The 14,079-nt window shown below is 43.5% G+C and overlaps 1 protein-coding gene across 5 annotated transcripts in view; it reads right to left on the reverse strand.

Moving 5' to 3' along the window:
* Positions 1 to 14,079, reverse strand: part of SPG11 (SPG11 vesicle trafficking associated, spatacsin) — a 79,036-nt gene that overhangs the window by 2,423 nt on the left and 62,534 nt on the right. For all 5 annotated transcript variants that reach the window (XM_078151380.1, XM_021009216.2, XM_021009217.1 and 2 more), the window contains 10 exons: positions 11,975 to 12,189; positions 10,440 to 11,211; positions 9,868 to 10,007; positions 8,504 to 8,702; positions 7,686 to 7,823; positions 6,451 to 6,584; positions 3,216 to 3,323; positions 1,540 to 1,708; positions 666 to 754; positions 303 to 458 (listed from right to left, as the gene is read on the reverse strand). In XM_078151380.1, coding sequence (XP_078007506.1) covers positions 303 to 458; positions 666 to 754; positions 1,540 to 1,708; positions 3,216 to 3,323; positions 6,451 to 6,584; positions 7,686 to 7,823; positions 8,504 to 8,702; positions 9,868 to 10,007; positions 10,440 to 11,211; positions 11,975 to 12,189 — 2,120 coding nt within the window. The remainder of the gene's footprint in view (positions 1 to 302; positions 459 to 665; positions 755 to 1,539; positions 1,709 to 3,215; positions 3,324 to 6,450; positions 6,585 to 7,685; positions 7,824 to 8,503; positions 8,703 to 9,867; positions 10,008 to 10,439; positions 11,212 to 11,974; positions 12,190 to 14,079) is intronic.

A 14,079-nucleotide genomic window follows, 5' to 3' on the forward strand; every position in this document is an offset into this window, starting at 1 on the left:
TTCTACCAATACTGCTTGTGGTGCTAGATAGAAGCTGTCTAAAACTAAAACTAGGTCTAGCCTTAAGAGTATTCTTGCCTAACCAATATCTAGTAACCTCAACTGAACTTGTGTTTTGCTCAGAGCAAACAAGTTGTCTGTCCTACTCATTACAAGTTTCAGCCCTGCGAAAACGACCATCTTGGCCATGGCCTCTGGATACTAAGCAGTAACAAGCATGACAGTGAAGGCGCTGAAGGTCTCAGGGGCTTCTTTCTCTCAAATCCTCCCCCACCCTTCCCCCAGCCTTCTCCCTGTTTTACCTGATAGAACCGAGGCAAAGCCATGATGCAGTCTGTCAGATTCTGCCTGTTAAGATTGATGAGCATCGTGTTCTGGCCAGTATTTAGAAAATGAATCTGTAGCGTTATCAGCTTTGTAAGCCGCTGACAGTGCAGAGCCTGACGAACGCAGGAATCCTGGAGGTCGGATCGGGGTGGGGGTGGGGGGGGAGAGAAAGATAATAAGGTAATGAATATTTTTTTTTATGGACATTTGGCTTGAAAGGACGGTATTCTCTTCCATGCCCTTTTCTGGTGCCATCAACGGCCAATCCTTTCTTTCCCTGGCTTTGGTTCCTGGCCATCCTGGGCTGGACTTGCCTGGGACAGGCCCTGCATGGTTACCTTAGCATAACTCTCCGCTGCATCCAACATCAGAGTCAGGGCTTTTAGCAGCAGCTGTTTCAGCTGGGGCCCATCCTTGATACATTCCTCTGGACAAAGAAAAGGGTGAATTACCATTTGCCTTTGCTCCCAGGGTTTTCCTGAAACCTCTGCACTTGAACTCATCTGAACTTGCCCACAAACTATTCCTCTATGGGCTCATTTCTATCTGACTTAATGCTGAACTAATCTACCTCCTCTGGGCAGCATTAGAAAAGATTTGAGGGGCAGCTAGGTGGCGCACTGGATAGAACTTCAGCCTTGGAGTCAGGAGGACCTGAGTTCAAATCTGTCTCAGACATTTGACACTTAACTGTGTGACTCTGGGCAAGTCACTTAACCCCGATTACCTCACCACAAATAAATGAATAAAATTTAAAAAAAAAAGATTTGAAGGGTACCCCACGTAGCCTTGGGTATACTCGTGCCCTACCCCTCATCCACTGGATTGACTGAAGGATGCTTTAAGAAAGGCTCTTTGGCCATAAACACAGAAAGGCTGGGAATCCCAAACTTTATTTTGTGGTTATGACTCAGCTTCCCAACCAGTAAGTTAAGAGTTCTCTTCTTCCCTTGCTGGTGCACCAAGGATGGTTCTCATACCATAGCACACGTAGGCGGAAAGTGTCCTGTGAAGACAGGTTACAGCTTCCCTGGAGGAATTTAAGGGGATTTCCAAGCCCCACTCCCATTTCCGATGCAGTCCAGTGTAGGATCCCCTTTGTGTTTTTGAGCATGTATAACAGCCTGGGCCTTGGTCAACAACTAATGTCTGAAGCTCTTAGAGCCCTCCAGACTGCCCCCCTGTGTGGGGGCTGCCCTCGGCTCTCCTCACCCCAGGACTGAGATTCAATCAGCTTCAGCTGGATGTGGGCAGCTGCCTCATGGTTCTCCCCAATCTCCCGGCACATGCTGAAGCAGAGAGCGATCATGTTGTGCTTCTCACTGTCTCCTGGACGGCAGCGCTTGATGTAGTCCAGGAGGGCCGTCTTTAGGGTCCCACTCTGCCAGGGAAAGAAAGGGGAAATTCAGGGACCAAGCAGCATAGGGAGAACGGCATGGAGTTGTTTCATTTTTTTAGAGTTCCTCAATCAAAAAGCTTTCGGGGGAATCTCAAGTTCATTGTGGTGAGATGCTACTGAGGACTTTCCCGTTGGCGTCAGCAACTCCTCTCCCACAAGGCCACTGCCCCACCTCGTTCCTCTAAATCAGTGCTAATCACCCTCCTCTGAAATATGATGAAAAAGCACTACAGGAATACTCCACACACAAGTCTATGCGGGGTAAGAGCTGGGCCGGCTTGCTTTTGAACCAACTGGGGAATAATGAAAGACAGGGCTTTCTTCTTGGACTCAAACTCCCGCCCATAGCTCACAGAAATGGAATTATACTTCTCTTACTGAACTCAGCCCTTTGAGCTGAACCTGAGCTAAATTATAGTCACGTGGCACCTATAAGCAGAGGGTCAGAGAAAAAAGTGATACAGGACACCAACCTCTACTAGCCCAAGTCAATCCTCATGGTTGTTTCTGAGCCCTTTTACCTACTATTTTTGTAAATGGCTATGCAGCTGAGCTGACACCAAGCCATATTCAGCTCTTGGCCACACAGCTGTTTTCAAAGTCCCAAATCATCTGTAGAAATTTCTTTGTTAGAAGTAATCTCCATCACTTTGTCTGCCATGCAGAACAAAGCCCCTGCCCCCAGCAAAGGAAAGCCGCCCTTATCTCAAGGGCCAGATGCTACCTACTTCAGGCAAGCATCTTCAGTCCAGAGGAAGGAGGTGTGCACCTGATCACAGAATCCTGCCTTCTTGTCCTAGTGGTTGGTTCATGCAGCCTAGGGATCTCAGAGGTAACAGGATGCCCTCAGCAGGAAACCTTTCCTAAGGAGAAGCTCAGACAAACCCATTACTCTAGCAGTGCTCTCAGGGTCAAGGATAAACCACTGGAGAACCAGATATACAAGTGGATTCTAATCTAATCAAGTGTGGTGCCTCTTGGGGAGATAACAGAATTGCTCACACCATTCAGCCAAGTCAAGAATCTCACCAAAAGAAACAGATGGAGGAGCTCAGGATGACAATGCACTTATTTTCAGTGTGGTATAGTGGACAGGGAGCCAGCCTCAGAACCATGAAGACCTGGACCCTTGCCTCTGATACACACGACTATGTGGCCCTGGGCTAGTGTTATTTAACCTCTCAGGGCTCTGCCTAGTAACTCCATTCTGTCAACTGCAGAGAACGGGTGGATCTGCAACAGAGGGAGTTTCTTCATCCAGAGAGTTCCCTCTACTACTGAAATCTCAGGTCCAGTCCCACTCCCCAGAATACCTTTAGGCGTACTTGCCAGCTGCTCCCACGCCTGACACACACAGGCCATAACCCAGATTCTCCTTTGCCTCCTTTTACTCTGTTCTTTGCTTGAGGCCTTGGAAACCACCCTCTTCCCCAGAATTCTGATGTCAATTGAATGTGTTAAACATGTAATTCAGTCACCCTGCACTTACCGGGTCCAGCTTTTTCCTCATTAACACTTCAAAGTAGTGTTTTCTGTGCAGCAAATCAAATATGTAGGTCATCTCATTGTATCTTCCAATGCCCGTCAGAAGGCGTACCTGAGAAAGGGGGCAAACTGCATCAGAACTGCTTGTTCTGTAGGCCTTGTACACTGGATAGACTTGCCAACACACCAATTCGGTTCACCGCTTACTAATGAAACACCCACTCTGGTCAAGGTGCTGGGAGGACAGAAATAACCACCCCAAACGGTCCTTTCTTCAAAAAGCTTGCATTCTACTAGGGGCAGCAGAGGGGAGAAGCATGCAGAGTTTGCTTCGGCAAGTAAAGAAATACAAGGTCCTGTGAGGATGGAGACTGAATCAGCAACTGAGTGTATCAGGGAAGTGCTTCATGGAGACAGTGGCACCTGAGCTGAGCCTGGAAGATGAGGAAGGGAGGTCGAGATCTGTGGGATGGCACAGGGCCACAAAGACCATACCATCACTACTGTAGTCCCATTTCACAGGAACATAGGAATATGAGAAAAGGCTGGGAGCCAGACTGTGGAGGGCCTAAAGCGTCTGGCTGAGGAGTTGGGATTTTACTCTAAAAGTAACAATAAATAGGGAGTTAATGAAAGTTTTTGAGGAAGAGAGTGGCATGATCAGAACTGTGCCTTGGGAAACATTTTCTGGTAGCTGTGAGGAAGATGGATTAGAGAGAAGAAAAACTGCCCAGACTAATTAGGAAGCCATTACAATCGTGCAGACAAGAGGTGATGAGGGTCTGAACCAACTGTGTAAATGAAGTGAAAGGGACAGATGTCACATACATTGTGGAGGGAGAATTGACAAGATGTGGCAACTGACTGGGTGGGGGGAGAAAGGAGAATGAGGGATGATACCAAGGTTACAAACCTGGGTTACCAGGAGGATGGGGATGTTCTCTACCTTAACAAGGAGGTTTAGAGAAGGGGAAAGTTTAGGAAAGAAGATGATCTATTCTGTTTTGGGCGTGCTAAGTTTAAAATATCAGAATGACTAGAATTCAGGGGAGAGAGATCAGGGCTAAATGTATAAATCTGGAATCATCTGCATGGGGATAATAGTTGAACCCACAGGGACAGGTGAAATCACCACAATAGAATGAAGAAAGTCAGCAAAGACAGGACAGACAGAGCTTTTAGAAACACCCACTCTTACTGGACAGCAGGTAGATGATGTAATGCATCAGAGGAAGAATGAACTGAAAAGACTATAAATTAAACCAGCTAGCAACCCTAAAATCAAAACAAAAAAAGAAATCTTGAAAATTAGAGGACAAAAGGAACTTAAAAAGGATCATAAAACTGACAGGCAAAACTAACAGCTGCTTTTTTGAAGAAACTAACAGAAGAGATTCATCATTATTATCCAAACTGATTCACACTATTTGCATTTTTTTTCTTCCGTTGTGTTTTGTTTCCTCTTTCTGGTGGCTCCTCCTATTGGTTCTAATTCTTCCTTACAACATCACTAATGTGAAAACATGTTTAATAGGAATGTATATGTATAGCCTATATCAGATTGTGAGCCGTCTTGGGGAGGGAAAGAAAAATTTAAAACTCAAAAGCTTATGGAAGTGATTGCTGATAAATCAAAATAAATTAATAAAAAAAATCCTTATACAAACTGATCAAGGGAGGAAAATCAAATTACCAAAACAAAAAATGAATAAGGTGAATTCCGAATAAATAAAAAGAATTATCAGAAACTAGTATACATAAGCATACAGAGGATTCAAATAGAGAATTAAAAGATGAAACAATTTTTTTTTTTTGGTGAAGCAATTGGGGTTAAGTGACTTGCTCAGGGTCACACAGCTACCAGTGTCATGTGTCTGAGGGCAAATTTGAACTCAGGTCCTCCTGACTCCAAGGCCGGAGCTTTTATCCACTGCGCCACCTAGCTGCCCCATAGAGAATTAAAAGGAAACTGATGTTTACTTACAAAAATTAGTATCTGTGCTACAAAAATTATTTTAAAAATAGCAAGCGCTCCACCAAAGTTCTTTCGTAACATACACATACAGTCCTAATGCTCTCCAGAAGAAACAAAGTAGAAAAAAGAGAATTATACAGCAATCTTACTCACGAATACTAATGCAAAATTAAAAATAAAACCAATGGAAAGAGACTACAGAAATATACTCCTAAAATAATTCATCATGATCAAATTTGTTTTGATACCAGGGATGCAAGCATGGGTCCACATTAATAAAATTAGCATACTTAATCACAAAATGAAAGTTTAAAAAAAACACCTCACCATTCTTTCAACAGATGCAAAAAAAAAATGTGACAAAATACAGCACTGACATTAAAACAAATAGGCATGGAACAGTCTTTAATATAATCAGAATCAAGAACTGGGGAAACAATTTTAACCATTACAAACCGGGGTAAAATAAAGTTGTCTTTCCCTACCTTCCCCCTCATCACCCCCATTTGACACAGGTGTAGAAATGCTAAGCTGTGGAGGCAGCTAGGTGGCGCAGTGCATAGAACACCGGCCCTGGAGTCAGGAGGACCTGAGCTCAAATCTGGCCTCAGACACTTAACTAGCTGTGTGACCCTGGGCAAGTCACCTAACCCCATTGCCTAGCCAAATAAATAAATAAAAATAGAAATGCTAGCTGTAGCAACAAAAAAAGAACAAAATCAAAAGTATTAACATCAGCAGAAGAGACAAAACTATCACTATTTTCAGAAGGCACGAAAATGCACTTTAAAGGGGGTCTAGCAATCCAGCTAATGAAGGTGCAGCCCCTAAAACAGACAACTGCAGTACTGAGGGTTCAGAGAGATTCCTTGTTTCTTTTCTCCTTCACAGCAACCTACCCTGAACCCCTGTAGAAACATGCCTTCAAGAGAGCAAAGCTCATGTTACCGATGTTCCGCCTTCTTATGTTCTACTCAAATGGCCCCTAGAGTCCCATCAGCTGAATGAAGATGACCCTAGAGCTTCCCTAAACCATGACTGGCCCTAACTAGAGGCTCGTTTCCTTTTCCTGTGTCATGTCTGACTATCCTAACATAAGTTCAAAAATTCTGTGCAAAAACAATTTATTAATAAGCACCTGCTATATGGAAGATATTCTGCTGGTTATTTAGGGAAACAAAGTTATATAGGACAGAGACCTTACTCCACGGAACTTCTGTTCTCCTGGGGCTATGTTGAGTGTGGCTGTGAGAGAGTTACTTACCACCAGTCCGTACTCATCGTTGGGGGCTAAGTGGTTATCAGTGAGCAGCCGAGCCGCCTGCAAGACCCTGATAATGCCTTCCATGTGACACGTCAGAGTGAAACACTGATGGGCCAGGATCAGTAACTCCGTGGCTGTGGACGGAAGAGCGGAGAGGCTGCTGAGACAGTCAGGGATCGATGCTAATGTTTCCTTGGTCATACTTCAGTGAAAAGGATAAGTGTGTTTAGCTATTCTCAGCAATACAATGATCTGAGAGACTTCTGATGAAAAAATGCCTCCAAAAAAAACACCGCCTCCAGAAAAAGACCTGATAGAGTCTGAATTCAGATCAAAGAATACTATTTTTTACTTTCCCCCTCTTTTTTGTGTTTTCTACCACAACATGACTAATATGGAAATAAAAGGATAAGGGTGCTGGACACAGGGATTTTACTCTAGTGATCTCTTAGGTACCTCAATGAACTTCCTGATGTCACTGGCTCTACAAATGGGACAGTCAGATGGGGTCAGATCTACCATTAAATGCCTAAAGTTCACATCTGAGTGACTTAAGAAGGGGAATTAATTCTTCTAAAAGACTGCTTGAGTACCCTCTTGGCCAGAATGGTTCCACAAAGGGTCTTAAATGCTGGGTAGAACCTATTCACCAGATGGGAACTTAGAAAGTCTATTTCTTTGCATAGATTCACAAGATTTAGAGCTGGAAGAGATCTTAGAACTCTGATCTACCCTCTCATTTTACTGAGGAGGAAACTGAGATCTAAAAAGTAAAATAACTTGCTCAAGGTCACACAGGTAAAGGAGAGCCAACATTAAAAACCCAGGTGACCTGAGTCAGCACTCACACTGTCTTTTATAGTTCTAAACCCAACCTCTGGAAATAGAGTGCAAAGAAGGAAGATTAACTAATCCCAACAGTCTCTGTCCCCATACCCAGGGCTTAGCCAAATGTGACTTGCTATTCGCTAGCACAATTATCTTTCTACCCAAGCCCCATGGACTACAATTGGAAACAAGAGGGCAGAAACGCAGGAGCCAGGCAACAGAAATGGGCCTGGGTGTCCAGAACTTCCTGGGATGCAGCTCCTCCACTTATTCTGCATAGTAAGTCAGGAAAGACCAGAAAGGTTCTGGTTATGATGCTGGAATGTCTCCAGACAGACCCCTCAGAAGCAAATAAACATGAGGCTACGTGCATCCGAGCCATCAAGAACTACCCAGCACTGACTTACTACAGGACAGTTCCCCAGGGGGAACTGAGGAAATCTTGTCTAGCAGCTTCATGCCAACCAGTGTTCGATCCTGGCACAGAGCAGTCAGCTGGAAGAACATTAGGCCCTCCTCTGCTGGACTGGATGCTTGCTTCTGTCCTGTTAGACAGAGGAAAAGACAGTTACTGTTCGTAAATATGAGATGAAAATGCAGAAAGCCCCAGCTAAGTATGGCTAACAGGATGACACCTGTCTATGGGTGGCTAGGTGGGGAGGAAGAGATGACCTTTGATAGGGCTTTTTTGCATGGGGAAAAAGCATCTGATAACAAGAGTCAGTACTAGGAGCTACCAAGAACATTCAGTCTCAGCATCACTCTCAATGTCAAATACAAAAATTTAGCTAGGGTAGTCATCTTCCTGCAAAGGCAGCATGAATTTTTCAACTGGAAGTTTAAATACTTCAAAACATCTGTGACTTCCTCAGTGCACGAACTCCACCAGTGCAGATCACAACCCCTTCACACCTTATTAAACCATTTCATAAGAGGCTGGTCTGGTGATGAGCCTCTCTACACTTGGCTAGGCTCGTCTTCACAACAGGCAATTGTGGGGGGGACACTCAAAAATCCCCTGCTTGTTAGGACCTGCTAAAGCTGATGTCCTACTGGTCCACACTTTAAGAGCCCAGAGTCACTGCCATCTTTCATTGAGATTCTAGAGAATAACTTTTGAGGAATAATCACAAGACACGAGTTTCAAAAACACGCTTACATCCCCCCATAAGTGTGCACCCCTGATGTCATCACCTCACTAGAGGCAACAAGACACATCTATCACCTTTTCCTGCTGAGGCGGCCAACAGCTCCTGCATCACCTCTTCAGCCACAAGGTCGGCCACCTTGTCTGCCTTCAGACCTTGGGTAGTAATGAAAGCCTGCGCTCGCTTACAGCGGTCTGGCTGCTGTGAGGACAGGATGGCTTGGAGCACAGCCGTACTGTCCTGAGCGGAGATCTCCTGGTAAGTGCAGCCCAGCTCCTGAGAGGGGAGGAGAGCACAGTGAAACCTGAGGTTGAGACACGGATGCCAGGCAAACAATAGCCAAAACAGTTCTCCATGAAAGCCAACTGAGGGTTGCCAAGCCCAGGCCACTGGGATAAGCAGGAATCTTCGGAAGACTGAGTGAAAAGGATTAATTACTGCTTTTCCTCTCTACTATTTCACTAAGGGACCCAAACCCAAGTCAAATGAACACAGACAAAAAAAGGCTTTCATTTGGAAAGGGGCAGGTGTCCCAGGCTGCTTATAATTTCTTTCAGATAACTAAGTTTTTAAAATTTTAAAATTGGAAACTCTTCCCAGGCCAGCTACACTTTTCCCAAGCACTCTCTTCTGTTCTCTTCTGTCAATCCTTACTCTTTTTCTATCTTATTTTCCTTGTCCCATTTTCTCTTCCCTTACTTATGTCCTTTCACAAATTCTGACAACTGGAATAGTAGAAGACCTGAACTTGCAAGCACTGGACTCTAGGGTTCTGGGTGTTTCTTACACTGACACACACACATACAGACACAGACAGACAGACAGACAGACAGACACACACACACACACACACACACACACACACACACACACACACACACAACCCCCCAGTCTGTCCTCACTACCTTCTGCTTTATTTATGTTTTTGTTTTTTGTTTTGTTTTTGGGGTGGGGGTGGGGGAACTTGCAAAGAGGGAAGATCTGTGATTCTCAGTGTAAGGAGCTCCCTTAGTGCAGAAACTCTCTTTACTCATGAAGTAGTAGCACAATCCTTAATTTAGAGTCTTGATGGGTTTATAGGAACCCCGGGAGGTTAAGCAATTGCTCGGGGTGGTGTGGTCAGTGTCATATGTTAGAGGCAGAACCTGACCCCAAGGGGTTTTGACCCTGACGCCAGTTCTCTATCCACAAGGCCTTGAGGCCTCTTACATGAGTTTTAGTGGTTACGCTCCCAGGTGGTTTCTTGTAGGTACCGTTACATGTACAGGGAGTTTCCATGTGAAAACAACATTTGCACCTTGACAAAGTCAAAGGGTTTCATTTGAGCTCTGCTGTCTGTGATCTAGAGTTTCCGAGGGATAGGCAGCTAAGCCCACTTCTACTTCTCTCCCTCTGCTCCGTGCCCCATTCCCCAGGCCTAAGGAACACTATGGGAACATACCTTGGCAAGTTCATACAGACAAAGGACTTGCCGGCAGTAGCTCTTCCCATGAAGGCACCTGCTTCTCAAAGTGTCCAGATGGGCTGCAATCTCATCACCATGTGTCACCATGACAAAAGACTGCGTATCCAGGCTTGAGGCTAGAAGCAATTGATAGGCATGAGGGAAGCAAACAGGCTGTCTCTGGTGACCTGAGAGCTCTGCCCTTTCTGTTACCATCTCCCATTTTTCCTTCATATACTTCCAAAAGACACCCAGTTAAAAATTAGAGTCACTTCAAACAAGTTCCCTTCCACATATCTTTCAAATCCTCTCTCTAAGAAGCCATCACGTTTTCTACTTAAGACTATAAATCCACTGGAAACAGAGCAATTCTCATTTTGATATGAGGTAGTCACAAGGCAATACTGATACCCTTCTCATACTAAATGACAACACATTTACCCCACACAACAGGGAGATCAGACACTCCCTCTCTCTCTTTTTCTCCCTTACACCTCCCTGGCAGTGGTTAGGGGAGCCCTCGGTGCCTGATATTAGGGCTTATGAGCCACTGCGTTCAAGTTACGTACTGCTCTGAAACCTCCTAATTGGAGCTCCAGCTTCTTCCTCTTCCTTCTCCTCCTCCTTCTCTTCCGGCAGCTCAGCACTTCGAAGCATAGCTTGGATTTCTGGGTGCAAATCATCTACACTAGCTTCTCCTGAGGCTAATGCTCTACAGTGTAACACCAAGAAAACATCTTGATTATAGAACTGAAAATAGTGGCAAACTCTGCTTGCTTCATGCACAGAGCCATCATCTAACAGATGCCCAATCAGAAAGTTTAGTGACTCTGCCTCAGTTTTATCCAGTCTACTCTCAGAGGCTTCTCTAGGGGGAAAGGCATTAATCTCTAAGTATTCTGAGGCATTCAGGGCAGCTAGTTTGGAGAAGGAAAATTCAGCGGCTAAGCTATCAAAGGAAAGGTCGCCGCTGGTTGAAATCTGTCGAGAAAGCCTTGATTCAACCACCTCTTGGTCACTACAGTGGATCTGCTTGGTGACACGACAATGCCAGATCTGCTTCTCCAGCTCTTCCAGCTTTTCTAAGGGCACAGGGTCCTCCTGGGCAAGCCAATGGCCTGCCAGGGTAAGCAGCAAATGCCTTTCCATAATGTTGCACCATTTCTCGTCAGCTGAGGACTCAGATGTCACAGTGGCCTGGACTAAAAAAAAGTCAGATGCTATTCTTTTTAAAATGGAGTTCTTCTTAAAATTCTCATGACATTTTTTCCAGAATTCAATTCTTGCTTGTTTCAGGTACCACTGACCAATATGTTTTAGGGTCTGCATCTCCTGAGTTATCTGTAAAATACATACAAATGCTATTTTAGGTTTTACTATATTTTTTTAAAAAGGATCTTTGGTCACACTAATGCTTAAGAATAGGATGAAAAGGGAGGCAGCTAGGTGGCACAGGAGATAGAGCACCAGGCTTAGAGTCAGAAGGACCTGTGTTCAAATCCAGCCTCAGATGCTTATTGGCTGTGTGACCCTAGGAAAGTCACTTAACTATAAGTGCCCACCCCCCCCACCAAAAAATAATAGGATGAACAATATTCAAAATAAAAGGAAAACAGAATCATAGAGATTAGAAGGACCCTGTCAGAAAAGGTCATCTAATCCATTCATTCTCTGACATCCCAGAAAAATGGGCACTTGATCTATTTTAAAAGAATAATTAGGAAGAAGTTCCACATTGCTTTTCAATTATTACTCTTGGTTTCAAAATTCTCTCAACTAAAATCCAAAAAGTTTTTCTTTATGTCTAAAGTTTTACTTTACAGTCTATTATAATAAATTCATAAGCACGAAATGAAATTCTTGATGAATCTGTGTCAAGAATCACAGGACCCTTCTATGGGCAATGCCCTTAAGATTCATCCCATGGGCTAATTCCTCTAAAGTGCTTTTCAAAGTTCTTAGCCATGTTTCCATTTCACCTGTTGGATGGGGTTCAGAATGATCCCGTTTTACAGACTTAATTCTACTCTAAAGAAAAGTGCTGCTCTGTTCAATATTGGTCTAAAAACACAAGATTTTACACAATTAAGCAACTTAACTTTACCTCTTCAATAACCAAGCTGTCCACAGGTAATTCAGCTAATTCTGCTACCTTCCTAGCCAGGGCAAACTGTCTTTCTGTCTGCAGCCTTTCCACAATGGATCTGCATTCCTGCTCAAAGTTCTCAGTGCTGTAACTGGTTATGATAGAATGATTAATAGATATGGATGTGTCCTTCAAAATCTGGCTGAGCACACACAGCTTCTTCACATCTGGACCTTTAACAAAGAGAAACAAAGAGAAGAGAATTAAGGATACTACTGTGGCATCTGAGGAGTATCTGGGGTCAAGGGGTAGGAATATTATATTGAATACAGCAAGGTGGGATTTGAAGACAGAACTTGCCACATTGTTAATCACCCAGGAATGAGACCAAGCAGAAAAAACAAAGAAAGCGGGAGTCTCACAATTTCAAAATATTAGAACCGTCCAAAATGGCCATAGCAATGCTGGGCTGAACTCAACTGCCTAACATTAAATTTTAACAGAGATAAATAGATGCATTCAGTCTATACCCTCGTTTACAACAGAAAAGCAACCAAGCTCTGGGGCCTTACCATTTTTCCAGCACTGCTTCCACTCTGACCTGATATATTCTTTTTTTTTTTAATATGAAATAGTTATTTTAATATTTTTTAAAATTTTAAAATTAATTTATTTTTCCCCTCCCTAAGATGGCATGCAATCTGATATAGACTCTACATATACATTCATATTAAACATATTTTCACATTAATCATGTTGTAAAGAAGAATTAGAACAAATGGGAGGAACCATGCCAAAGAAGAAACAAAACAAAATAACAACAAAGAAAAAAGAGCAAAGAGTATGCTTGCATCTGCATTCAGACTCCAAAGTTCTTTCTCTGGATTTGGATCTGACCTGATATATTCAAGCAGCCACCACTGACTGTGTAGTTAATTCCATTACAAGATTACTTAAAGCCATGACAAGTAACCAGGTATAGAAGTCAGAATGTCATGTTACTTCAACCCACTATAGCTGTTGTCTTGTCCTGAGTAACCCAACTAAGGGGCAGCTAGGTGGAGCAGAGGACAGAACACTGGGCTTGGAATCCGGAATATTCTTCATGAGTTCAAATCCAGACTCAGACACTTATCCTGGGAAAGTCACTTAACCCTGTTTGCCTCAGTTCCCTCATCTGTAAAATGAGCTGGAGAAGGAAATGGCGAACCACTCCAGTATTTTTGCCAAGAAAACCCCAAACGGGGTCATGGAAAGTCAGACACAACTGAAATGACTGAACAACCACCTAGCTAAGTTTTCCATCTTTAATCCCTGGGGGAATCTTGTCCTTCCTGTAGAAATTCTTCCTCTGCCCCCTCAGGCAATTGGGGTTAAGTGACTTGCCCAGGGTCACACAGCTACCAAGTGTCTGAGGTCACATTTGAACTCAGGTCTTCCTGACTCCAGGCTGGTGCTCTATGTACTGTGCCATCTAGCTGTCCCCTTGTAGAAATTCTTAACTAATACATTTTGATGAAGCCATGTAAATCAACCCAAGGTGGCCTTAACTCTCACAATTTAGGAAGTTCCATGAACAAACTGAAAAAGGTAATAATGTTACAACTAGACATATTTTATTATCTTTTTCAAAAGCCTTCATTTCTTACTTAGGGAGACAGGAAATGTATTAGAAATAGGAGCTCACATTTATCTCGGTAGTACAGAGTACAGAGCACTAGACTTATAGTCAGGAAGACCTGAGTTCAAATCCAACTTCAGATACTTGCTGTGTGACCCTGGACAAGTCACTTAACCTATGTCTGCCTCAGTTTTGTCATCTGCAAAATGGGGATAATAATAGGGTTGATGTGAGGATCAAACAAGATAATAATTGAAAAAAGCCTAATTAATACAGCCTGGTACATAGTAAGTGCTATGTAAATATTGTTATTATTACTATTATTATTGCTATATACCACTTTAAGATTTACAGTCTTTGCACACAACACCATGAGGCGGAAAAGTAAGGACACGAAATCCACAAATCTTTGGAAGTATGCCATTTCAGAGAACTACAGTTGAAACAGGAGACAGGGATGAAAATCCTCCCTTAGAACTCCTTCCAATGATGGCTACAGGAG

Source organism: Phascolarctos cinereus, unplaced genomic scaffold (assembly GCF_003287225.1).
Source record: "Phascolarctos cinereus isolate Bilbo 61053 unplaced genomic scaffold, phaCin_HiC Scaffold_3;HRSCAF=262, whole genome shotgun sequence".
Classification (NCBI taxonomy): Eukaryota; Metazoa; Chordata; class Mammalia; order Diprotodontia; family Phascolarctidae; genus Phascolarctos; species Phascolarctos cinereus.